At 41.0% G+C, this 12,471-nt stretch overlaps 1 protein-coding gene across 3 annotated transcripts in view; it reads left to right on the top strand.

The window, feature by feature from the left end:
- The window catches only part of DNAI1 (dynein axonemal intermediate chain 1), a 151,634-nt gene that overhangs the window by 14,791 nt on the left and 124,372 nt on the right, over window positions 1-12,471 (top strand). For all 3 annotated transcript variants that reach the window (XM_065662725.1, XM_065662726.1, XM_065662727.1), the window contains exons 5-9: window positions 1,456-1,582; window positions 2,963-3,042; window positions 3,961-4,119; window positions 6,397-6,456; window positions 8,822-8,959. In XM_065662725.1, the coding sequence (XP_065518797.1) occupies window positions 1,456-1,582; window positions 2,963-3,042; window positions 3,961-4,119; window positions 6,397-6,456; window positions 8,822-8,959 (564 nt within the window). The remainder of the gene's footprint in view (window positions 1-1,455; window positions 1,583-2,962; window positions 3,043-3,960; window positions 4,120-6,396; window positions 6,457-8,821; window positions 8,960-12,471) is intronic.

The raw sequence follows: 12,471 nt of genomic DNA, 5'->3' as shown, positions 1-12,471 counted from the left end.
CTAAACTGTTCTTGTCTCAACCCGTGGGAGTTGCATTCTTTTCGATTCCCCTCTCCGTCCCTCCAGGAGCAGGGGGAGGGCAAGAAGGGGGGGAGTGAGTGAACGAGGTTTGTGGTTGGGTTTAAACCACGACATACAGTTAATCTCAGGTGGTAACTTTCTCCATTCTGTGGTGGTTAGAGGACAAAAGGCAATGCTTTACTCAGTTTGTAAGACAGTTATACCTCAGTATCCCCATATCACGATTCAGTCTGAATTACAGGAGAGCTCAGAAATGTGCTTTGTGAAGTCACTGACAAGCTCTGTTCCTGGTGAGTAGGAGTGGGCAGGAGAGGGTGCAGCAAAGACTGCCAGGAAACATCTAAGAGTCACACCTTCATGTTTGTATGTGCAGAGCATACGCTGCATTTCCCTGGAGCAGTCTCTCCAGGTAGCATGAACAGCAATGCAGACTGTGGGAGGGGGAGACTGGAACCATGTCTTCGCCTCCCGCTCCTCCCTTGCAAGGGTTACACCCCCCTGGAGCAAAGGACACAGGGGCAGCTCCTTCAGCTTTGGCACTAGATTATTCACAACCATGGGTAGGGAACAGTCAGGTGAAGTATTCCTGAGCCTGTCTTACCTCTGCTATGGTAACTAGTTTGACCAACCATTACATGAGATCACCAGGGGAGGGAAATCAGTTTTGTAGAAACAAATAAGATCACTTTATCTTCCATTAGGAGTTGATGTTTTCCATATTCATGGGATAGAAACAGGTGATGGATGATCCGTAATTTCTAATCCTCCACAGTGACTAGAGTGGGCTCAATGCTATACTTGATGCTATGTTGTGACTGGTACAGAAAGCAGTCATACTTTTAAGAAGAAGCTATTGAAGCATCTGTGGTCTGCAGTGGCTTCTGATCACTTTTAGCTGCAGCTCAAAATCTTAATACGTGGTTTGAGACCAGGTGCTTGGGGGCACTGTACAATGGTCCACAAGCAACCGCCCATCAAGCTAGCATCAAATAGCTGAATTAGTACAGTGCTTGTAACCTGGGCACAGTCCTAAGGGCCTGTACTATCCCCAGGTCAGAGTTGATTTCTACATATGGTGATGCTTTTGTGTAGGTACAACAACATGTTCTGGGATCTCAGGGCAAAAGGACATGAGAGTCTCCTAGGGAGTGCTGTGTGTAGTAGAGGTCAATTAGAGCTATATTTAAACTCACTTGGTGTTACAGTGCTGGGGAACTAGAGGTCTCATGTTGTTGCTTCTTTTTGTTGTATTTTTAATTTATGGCTCTCAAGTGTTGAGAGATATAGGAAGAAATTCAGTGTAAATATGCAAATAGCAAACATATATTTATCACTATGGATCTTCTTAGCCTTAGCAATTTAGTCTACACAGTATTTCTGTTTTTAAAATACTTTTTTTCCACTGGTTTTGGTGTTTTTTTTTCTTCTTGGTAGGAACGAGCATACAAGCAAATAAGCCATGTGAATCAAATGGCCATTCACTTCTCTTATAATGGAAACCTGATACCCAAAGATTCAGATGAAGGCAGGCGACAGAGTATGAAATCAGCCATTGGAGCAGGTAGGTTTATTATCTGAAGCCACAATAATCTTCAGCTGGGTACTGTTGCCAGTTACTAAACATGAGGGAATGATCATGCTTCATCACCATGGAACTGAACAGCTCCTATTTTGGCTTTCATCCTTCTTGGGAAATGAAACTAGAAAAAACAATCAGCCAGATGTTTGCTGCCGTGTAGAAAATGGTGCATGCTTTCTGAGCCATGTAAACACTAACACTGAAATTTTCAGAGCTATTTAGTGTCTTTTAAACATCTTCCACTACCATTAGTTGAACATAAATGTCTAAATTCCCTAGCCTAATTTGAAGGTTTCAGACATGATTTAAAGTATCAAAGCAGAGATGTTTGGAGGCTGGGTAATCATACAGGAAACTGTGATACCCTTCACCAATTTTTACACTTTAAATGGGACATCTCCTTCTAGACAATGTGGGATACAAGATATTGGGCTAGTTAGACCTTTGATCTGGGCTATTATCACCATTCTGAGGTTTTCAGTCCAAGGACACCTTAATCAGAGGCCGAAAAGCTCTGTTGTTAGTAAAGAGTTTTAGGTTTGAATTTTCAGCATGGAAAGATGTACTGCCTAGCAATTTTCTTGTATTTCTGCTTTTTGCAAAAGGAGAAGTTGTGTCACAAAGAGTGTACTTTCAAGGTGGTAACTGTCAGGCGCAATGATAACACAGGATAAGATCCCGAGAGAAGTTGTTACTTGCAGCTTCTGAGGGTCATCACCTTTTATTTTATACTCAACAAAATGTGCATGATGATTTGAAGTAGGACAAAGTACTTCAGGGGATCTTCAATGCCACGAAAGCATGGATTGTTGTTATGGGCAATGTTTTTTGTAGATTCGTAGCTATGTAGTTTCTAGCAGCTTTGTGCTAGCATGGCTACACACTCAAGACTGTGATTGGAATGTTGACATCCACCATTCTCTAACAAGACTAGTGTATTCATATTTATCCATATAAACAAGAACAAAATATACTGTTGCTCTTACATGCCTTGAAGGCATTCTTCATGGTTATATGAAATTCCAACCATTTTTTGAGGGCAGAGAGGTCCAGAGCTGATTGGATACCCAGAGACAAAACTATTCAGGTCAGAACTGGATTTAGGGTTTGATTTGAGTTGAAATCAGATTTTTTGTTTCAGTACAGCCAGAATGACTGCAGTTTTGTTCTAGTAATAACATTGTCGCCTTCTATAGCTTCAAGCAAAAAATCAGCTTCCAAATTAGGAACTGGTTACTATGTTGTCTAATGAGAAAAGGATGCATCTGTGTATTAATGCTTCAGAAGATAGAAAGATCTGCGGAGTATGGAATAATACATCCTATTATCATGGACCTACTCACTTATCCTTTTTGTCATCAGAAAAGGCTCCTGCTGAGACTTCTGCAGAAACATCTGAAGAAACACAGGTTAAAGATGAAGAAAGCACAGGAGATACTCAGGTAATTCTCCATAATCATCAGAGAGCTGTCCATTTTATTTTTAATATCAGATTTGACATTCCTTTCTTATAAAATGGGCTTGCTGAGATGCTTCTGTGATTGGTTCTTTTATGCCTGAGATGTCTCTGCTGTAGGTGAGATCCTTCAGATTCTACTGAACAAACTTTCTGAGGGTGCACTCAATCCCACTGTCCGTGTCACCGACAAAGATGTTAAACAAGACCGGTCCCAACACCGATCCTTTAGGGACACCACTCGTTACTGGTCTCCAGCCGGACATTAAGCCATTGACCACAACCCTTTGTGTGCAGCTACCCATCCAGTTCTTTATCCACTGAGTGGTCCACCTATCAAACTGATGTCTCTCCAATTTAGAGACAAGGATGTTGTGTGGGACAGTGTCGAACGCTTAAACATGAATTAACATGAGTTAAGCAATGTCTTGATTTAAAGGTAGTTGGCTGGTAAGGAAAGGAGTATGCTGTGAGAAGTTTGTTCTTATCCACACAGTGTCAGGCCTTTGAATCAAGTTCAGACTAGTTTCGGATAAAGCTCACTGTCTAGCAAGGAAATGAAATCACAGGGTAGTGGGATTTTAACACAGTCTCCTGATCCCTAAGTCCGTTTTAGGAAGGGCAGTCATGACGTAGTATCTTACTCATGTCAGGCTTTGTTTTAAGTAGCTTCAGTTCCTGGTTTTCCATATTCCTGGTATTTCCATATTTCCATATACCCTTCCAGAACCTCATTGCTCTAATTGCTGGAAGTCTCCTAATTTCCATCTTACATATTGAATCTTCAGTTACAATCTGACTCACTAGGCAAAAGAACTGGAGCAGTCTGAGAAGAGGTGCTTCTGAAGAAGGAAAGAGATGTCAGGTTCTTTCAGGGTGGAGTCACTGCTCTATTTTGTTGCAGGCTGCGGAAGAGGAAAAGGCAGAGGAATCAGGAGCAGCAGAAGTAGCTGAGGCAGTGGAGGATGAAGAGGCTCCTCCCCCCAGAAAGCTGGAGAAGAAGCTTGCAAACCAGTTCAATTTCACTGAGAGAGCTTCAAGGACACTCAACAACCCTTTGCGGGTATGCTGCCATTTCCTTGAGTGACTTGAGTGATCTTTACTTTGGGATCATCTGTGTTTGTTTCATATCCTGTGATCTCTGTAGCTAGTATTAGGAGGAAGGAACAGTGTTTTACTGTGGTAAAACATTCCGGGTGATGAAAATGGTGACAGAAAAGTTCTTGCCTCTTGTACAGCCTAAAGAAGTTTTGCTGCTACTGTAAATCCTTAAACTTCTACTTGGATATAATACTTTTCATGTCTATTTTATCATCTGCAAAATCATAGACCAGTGGTTAGGGTAGTAGCTGAGGGCTTGGAATCCATTAATTCAATTTCCTTTTGCCAGAGAGTCTTTTTATGGCCTTGTACTCCAGTTCTTGCCCATGGAGCAGGGATATAAGTGCTCCTATATTACAAAATGACGGAATCACAGAGCAGTTAGAGTTGGAAAGGACCTTAAGATCACCCAGTTCCAACCCCCCTGCTATGGACAGTTACACCTCACACTAAACCATGCCACCCAAGGCTCTGTCCAACTTGGCCTTGAACACTGCCAGGGATTGGAGCATTCACAACTTCCTTGGGCAACCCATTCCAGTGCCTCACCACCCTCACAGTAAAAATTCTTCCTTATATCTAACCTAAGCTTCCTCTGTTTAAATTTTATCCCTTTACCCCTTGTCCTGTCACTACAGTCCCTGATGAAGAGTCCCTCCCCAGCATCCCTATAGGCCCCCTTCAGATACTGGAAGGCTGCTCTGAGGTCTCCACGCAGCCTTCTCTTCTCCAGGCTGAACAGCCCCAACTTCCTCAGCCTGTCTTCATACGGGAGGTGCTCCAGTCCCCTGATCATCCTCGTGGCCTCCTCTGGACTTGTTCCAGCAGTTCCATGTCCTTTTTATGTTGAGGACACCAGAACTGCACACAATTGAAAAGATAATGGTATTTATGCTTGTATTAAGCACAGGTAGTACACTAACAGACTCTGGTAAGTATGACAAATCTTTACTGCTGCTACATGGGACTTTTCGCTCCCTCTCTATGCATGCACTTTCCGATCAGTACAGATCCTAGACTTTCCCTAAGCTCTTTACTGAGCCTGCAGCCACTCCTATTGAGTGTGTCATCAGGCCTTCTGGTTGATCAATAGTGCTGATGCTGGCCCCTGGTTCAGTGCTCAAAAAGGAGCTTTCTGAATTGGTGGTACAACTTGCAGAGAGAAAGTTCTCCTATTTTCCTTTCTCCCCTGGAATCAGAGTGTATACAGCTTCGCCAGAGAGCCTGTCTGCCTTCTTGCAGCTATTATAGCTCAAGTGAGATGCCTTTACAACTGATAGGCTTGGAGAGATCAAAGAGTTGCTTTATTGCTGGGGCAATCTTCTTGAAGACATACCATCTTTGCCCACTAGGAAAGATGGAGGATCTCAGGAGAGTTTGTCAAGCTTACTGCAGAAGTGCTTACTGCAATGTCTGAGCTAAGATTCTGCGGCTCAAAATCCCCTGTGGAGGCCACTGAATTTGTTAGTTCTCTGTTCTCAGATCTGCATGTTCTCTTCCTATTGATTTCACTGGGAGAGGCTTGTGTGCCACTGTGTGATTCTGCCTTTGAAAGCAGAATACAGACCATATAGCTGTGAAGTACCACAGCGTGCTGTATAGGATGTGCAGTTTCCACCTCTGAGACTGTTCCATTTCAGAGGTCAGTGAACAACTACAAGCAGCTTCTTTAAAATGTCCTGTCACAACAGTTTTTCGAAAGAAAATGCTGCTCAATGAAATGAAAGTATCAGAAGTTTATTCATTTATTTCAGAATGTTTATGTAAGAGTGATAAAAATGTGATTTAAGTGACATGAAACTAATTGTTTATAGGTTATCATACTGTTCAACTCTTTTGCTTTGACTACTGTACCCAAGTGGGGTTTTAACATGTAAATCAAAACTTTTCAAATTTCGTAGGATATCATGGCTGATGCCATAATCAGTAGCAGATTGTTTCAAATGGTAAAGTGAAAGAAGCCATTTCAACTCCTTCAGAATGAAATACTGAAATTAGTTCTTTTAAGTATGCTGGAAAAAAAAAAAAAGAACCTTCTTTTGGTCCACAAGTAAATCTATTCGTAATTGCATGATCACTTATAATGTTTGTATAGTGCTATAGGAGTCATTTAGATGTTGAATTAATCTTAGATCAATATTACTCTAACTGCCTGCTATGAGAAGGCTGTTTTCACAGATGTCACTGAAAAGAGTTTCAATGCAAAGATTACACTTCTTTATGCTTGTTCTTTATTCAGGAAAAAGCGTGTCAGTCGGAGCCTACACCTTGTAAAGATTTCTCAGCCACTGTTAACCAGGTATATTCTTTCAACGTTTTTTAGAATTTATGTGTGAAACTGAGATATGAGAAAGGAAAAACTTAATTGCTGTATTTACATTCCTTGCAATGGAATGAAATCCCATACTGTGGCCTTGCTCTTTGGCTTAAATTTGAGAGCAAATTAGTGTGACCCTCTTTTCTGCCTTAATGGGTGAACTTGCTAATGGTTTATATTTCTAAGCCCAAGTGTGTTGGTTTCATTGCTTTTAATTGATCTATCACTTGCCAGCCACCCTGTCCAGTCTGCTTTAGAAGTCTTAAATGAGTGAAAACAGGAAAAGCACAGTGAGAACATGGTTCTGGACTGAGCAAGAGGTGGGCTGCAGCTTGCAGGCACTGCCTCCTCTTGGTCATGTCTCTCTCTGGAGTGGCAACTGTCTTGCTGCTGAAGATCTCCCATCACTGTGTGGTGAGTGAGCTGGTTATTAACGAGGTGCTGTGATCCAGAATTTAATACCTGGTCAGCTGCAGGACACCTCTATCAGCTGATCCCATCAGAGGCAGGATCAACGGGGACTAAAAGTACATGAAAAAACACCAATGAAATAGCACTTAGGACATGTCTGCATGCTAGCTACACTTTGAACACTGTTTAGAGAGTGGAGAGCTCTGAAGATTTCATACAGCTGGGATTTCACAAGGGTTCTTTGAAGTTTTAGGCATGTTGTTAAGAATTTAATGTGTGCAACACTGTGTTTTTTACCTTGACTAAGTTCAGCTGTATGTGAAAGCAGGTTTCTAAGCCTGAAGCTGAAACTGGTGAGACCTACTGCATAAGGAACGTGGAAGGTCCACACTAAGCCTATTGCAATCGACTCAGCTCTATTTTGTGTAGTGGGAATGTGCCAATTTATTAATGATGAGGAACTGTATAATATTTTCTCCATCACTTAAAAATGTGAAAAAAATTGGCATGCTATTTTACACATTAAATATGCTATAGCTTTCATTGGAAAGGGAATCCAGCCAATTCTGCTAATTAATTCTCACGGATATTTTCAACATGCATTTGTGTTTGTCACTGCTGCAAATACTGCTTCAAGTAGTGTACCCAACTGGTATTGGAAATACTGTTTTGTTACCAGTGTACCACAGGGGAAGGTATAAGGTAATGGAAGCAACTTAAAAAATGCTGTTATGGAAAAGTGATAGGAAGCGGAGCGAAGGTGTCAGTCTATTCCTGAACTTGAAATCACAGAGTAATTGGCTTAAGATCTCCCTCCCCTCCAGTTAGTTTCCTTTCATTTTCGATGACTGGAAAATCTGGGAGAACAGAACTATTTAAGACAATTAGGCTGTTGCTGAATTTAACCTATTTTACCAAACTCAAGCAAACAAACTCATGAATTTGGACCTCACCTAAGTTCCACACAAAATGTCTGAAAATTAAAAGTTTTCCCATGTTTTCTTTTTAGTCTGCTGGATTTTTGAGTGAATACAAGATAAAATCTCAACACAAACTCGTTTTTACCTCAATTCTTTTTCCTTCTGTTCTTCCTTATGCTCACAATTTCTTATTTCAAAGTTTTCTTTTCTACTCCTCCTACTCTTCTTATCACTTCTTCTTTGTCATTTTCCTGATGTTTGGAACATCTTTCGATGTCATTTTTTGCCTGCAAATTTAAAACACAATGCAGGGTTTTTTTGCTAAAGATTTCTATTACCTTTTTTTTTTTTTTCTCCAGTGCCCTAGTCTGTATTTTGTGTTTGAATCGTACCTGTTTTCCCAAACTTACGTGTCAGTATTAGATTACCTTTGTTTTGCCCTGAAAGTAATGTACCTGTTTCAGATACGGTACTAGCATTCCAATACTGCTGAATAATTCTTAAATAGAAAAATTACTTTTGGATCTACTCAAGTAAGGCATTTGTGTCATGTGGCATAGCAGAAGATATAAAGCTACTCTCAGTTTCCATTTGATCATATGCTGCAGAGTTGGAGTCCAAGATTTCAACTGTGTTAAGCAGCTACGATTTAATTTTCCAGCACCACATGAGAAATGTCAGAAAGCAATGTTTAATGCGTGTTTCCCGTTAAGCTCTGGTAAACAAACCAAACACAATGTCCTACAAAAAAGATACAGGGTCAAAGCACCAAAAAGAGTGTTCAAGAAATAAATCATCAAGAATGCAATAAGGTCTTCTTAAAAAGTGAGACATACCCCATCAAGCTTTAAAAATCTTGGGCTTCAATCCTTTACTCTTTGTGCAACAAGCCAGCTGTCTTCAGCTGATTCCAGTGGCAGTGTTATTGTTCTGAGGACATATATTTTTTGATGGTGTAGGATAGATTTTTTCTGGCATATAATCGGGTCCTGATAAATCCTGCCTCTGTCTCTCAGTGGGAGATCTATGATGCCTACGTGGAGCACATTCAGAAAATGGAAAAGGAAAAAGAGAAAGAGAAAGCAAAACCTCAGGCAATAAAGAAAGAAGAGGTGAAGAAGAAGGAAAGAAGGTTTACTTCTCTGGAGTTTCAGGTACATTTCATAATGCTGGAAGAAGGCTGCTCAGGGTGGTGGTGGATGCATCCATAATGCAAGTCAGGGGAAATATAACAAGTCATGCTGGCTGTGTAGCTAGTTGTCTCAGATGTCAAGTAACAACCCTAAGAAATTAAAAATGTTATTTTCATTAGGAGCTGTGTTTCCAAAACAGGATTTACATTTTGCTGTATTTTGTATGGGAATACAAAACAGGGTTAAGCAATAATCTTCTCTTAAAACCTGATTTCCAATTGACATATAGGTCTCTATTTTTTGTGCATTATCATGGTTTTGATAGTGGGTATCTCATTTTTAATTAGCATGTGAGAGATAAAAGAATGAAATAAGTAGAAACAATGTGTGACTTTGCAAAGAATTCTAAGTGATGCAGAAGTTTTAGGTACAATCTTCCAATCTGAAAGGCAAAGAAATTTAGGATTCTTTCAAAATGTTAATAAAGCACTGCTATTTTAATGATAATTTTATAGATTTATAATTTATATATTTTATAGTTATATGCATATAAATGGTATATAATATATACTTTATATAAAAGTTAATCACGGTTAATTAAAATCAAAGCCTACATACTTAAATAACAATTCTGGGAGGCTTGACCTAATTTGAGGGGGGATTTCGTGCATGGCTTATTCGTTCAGTTGGAAAGTGACAGAAACGTCTCTCTCTCGTGTCTGAACTGCTATGCCACAGTCAGTAATTACACAGTATGGTGATACCTCAGTCACAGTGATGTGATCATCCCCAGAGGGAGTCAGACACTCTGATCCCTATGGAGCAGCAGAGTGAATGTCAAAGGCTGCTGATCTGGAGTGGCCTCCATTAGACTGGCTTCTCAGATTAGCAGGTATCGTAACTCCTGCCAAGCTCCCAGATGCTTTTTTTGTGATCTCGCTGTGAGGGTGATACTGACTCCTAATCCAGCATACTCTGTCAGGAGTGCCTTGCAGGGATGCCACAGTCCATTCTGCTGAAGTGACAATGTCCTCATCTTAAAAGTGTGATCCCAAGCACTGAGAATACAACATGGTGGTGCTGAAATGTGGGAACTGCAAGCTGTCCTGTTCCCGCTATGTGGATAATTAAAGAAGAAGAATAATAATTGCTGGTAGTGCAACTGGGTCTTGAGCAAGCCAGGGAGTGTTTGAGTGCAAGGTTGGGGTGAAGCAGCCTGGGGAGTGATTGTTTATAGAATGGAATTTATAGTGACTGAAAACAGTCACTGGGAATGATGTAGTTGCTATTTGGCTTCATGGCTCAGACCCTTATCTGTATGCTGTATATTACCATGCTTGAGTGAATAAAGGGGAGCTAGTTGTGAAAGCAGTGTGTGTGTGTGTTTAGCCTCTTTACAGAGGCCACACTGAAAGATCTTCTTCATGTTCCAGAATGTTTGGAGGGATGGGGGATTTCAGGAAGTTTCTGTTAAGTTTTAACACAGTTTGATCTATACAGAATTGTGGGTTGTTCTTTCCTCTTCAGTCCAAGTTAAACCAATTCCAAGGCAGAGAAATAATTTCTATTATGACTGGAGCAAAATGCACTGAGAGAAGTAATACAGAAACAGGGGAGTAAATTCTTAGTTTGCCCCTGGAATAGGTGTAGATATATCAGCGTAACTAGGATATATCTATGTAATAGAAACTGGCTTCTGAAACTGGCTTTAGCACTTTCATACTGTATGGTTGATGCAACTGTAGAGGATTTGGATTGCTTAGCGGCCCCAGCAGCAGTGTGCCAACAAAAGCCTTATAGTATAAACAGACTGGGAACACGTTTTGTCTATTCTTCTGAGAGGCTTCTTCTTGTGAATTGTGCCACTGGAATTCACAGTCATTTTGAAAACGAATAGATCTTTCACCTGAGCCTCTTGAAGAATTAAACCTGAAGTCAGTGGTACAATTAAATGGTGTACGCTAAAAGCTGATAATAAAATGAAACAAAAATTCTACCTGTGAAAACGTATAGTAAAAAGCCTTCTTCTGCTTCATGCTGGAGCAGGGGGATGCCCAAAGGAGGCTGTGAGCCTGTGGGAAGCCCATGCTGGAGCAGGCTCCTGGCAGGACCTGTGGCCCCATGGAGAGAGGAGCTCTGGAGCAGGTTTGCTGCTGGACTTGTGACCCCGCAGGGGAGCCACACTGGAGTAGTCTGTTCCTGAAGGACGTCATCCCATGAAGTGACCCATGCTGAAGCAGTTTGTGAAGAACTGCAGCCTGTGGGAAGAGCCCACATTGGAGAAGTTCATTGAAGACTGTCTCCCATGGGAGGGATCACATGCTGCAGCAGCTGAAGAGTGTGAGGAAGAAGGAGCAGCAGAGGCAATCTGTGATGCAGTGACCAAAGTCCCTATTCCCCTCCCCTTCCACCACTTGGCAGGAGGAGGTAGAGAATTTGGGAGTCAAGTTAAGCCTGAGAAGAAAGGAGGGGTTGGGAGAGGTGTTTTTAAGATTCAGTTTTTATTTCTCACTACCCTCCTCTGATTTGATTGGCAATAAATGAAATTAATTTCCCCAAGTGTGTTTTGCCCATGACAGTAAGTGGTGAGTGATCTCTCCCTGTCCTTACCTCAACCCACATGCTTTCATTATGTTTTATCACCCTTGTTCAGCTGACATGGGGAGTGACAGAGCAGCTTTGGTGGGCACCTTGTGTCCCTCGAAGATCAACCCATCACGGTCACTTAAATGGATTTAGAGAAAAGAGGGTGTGCTACATCCAGGAGCAGTGATACAACATTTGAAACTTTCCCTCAGTTTTCAATAAAGGCAACAAACAGAACACGTAGAGCACAGCATATCGAAGAGGAATGATACAAGATTTTCTGAGCCGAAAATAACTGGAAGTGGAGAGAACTAGGCAGAAGTGTTGTATCTGCTGGTCCTTTTCTCACTGTTGTGAGCCATCTGCTTATGGTTCTGATTACAGAGAGGATTCTGGCCTGAGATACTCCTGGTCTGATCCAGGTTGACCCTTCTCATGTTGTTATATGAGTGTAGAAATGACAGTATCTGAGATAGAAGCATAATGTAAAGAACTTAATGCAATTAAATTGATGAAGGCTAGCTCCTCTCACCCAAGATGACAAGGCATGAAATCACAACTCTGATAGTAAGGATTTTTAATGAATCTGTCTGAAGAGGGGTGGAGCTGTGTAATTGGATTATAACAAGGATATATGATATGTCAGAGAGGTAGAAATGGTTTCATGAGTCTGATCTTTATATGATGAAATAGAATTAATAGCGACAGAAAGAATAGAGACTTGGGAGTAAATATGAAATGGAATAAAATCGCACGTTTGCCAAAGGCAGGTTATGTCAAAAAAACTAGCCTCTTTCTTATTAATAAGAGAAGAAGTTGTGGTTTCCTTTAACAAGGGAAGTATAGTAAAAATAATCTGGCTGAAATTCTGTAAGGCTATTGCTATAGTGCCTTTAGGGAAAGATCAGATAAGCCAGAAAAGTTGTTATTAGTACAGATTGGGAGGG

The sequence above is a fragment of the Lathamus discolor genome, chromosome Z (genome assembly GCF_037157495.1).
Source record: "Lathamus discolor isolate bLatDis1 chromosome Z, bLatDis1.hap1, whole genome shotgun sequence".
NCBI classification, from domain to species: Eukaryota; Metazoa; Chordata; class Aves; order Psittaciformes; family Psittacidae; genus Lathamus; species Lathamus discolor.
Note: the sequence above shows the minus strand (reverse complement) of the source record. Positions and strands in the feature narration are given on the sequence as shown.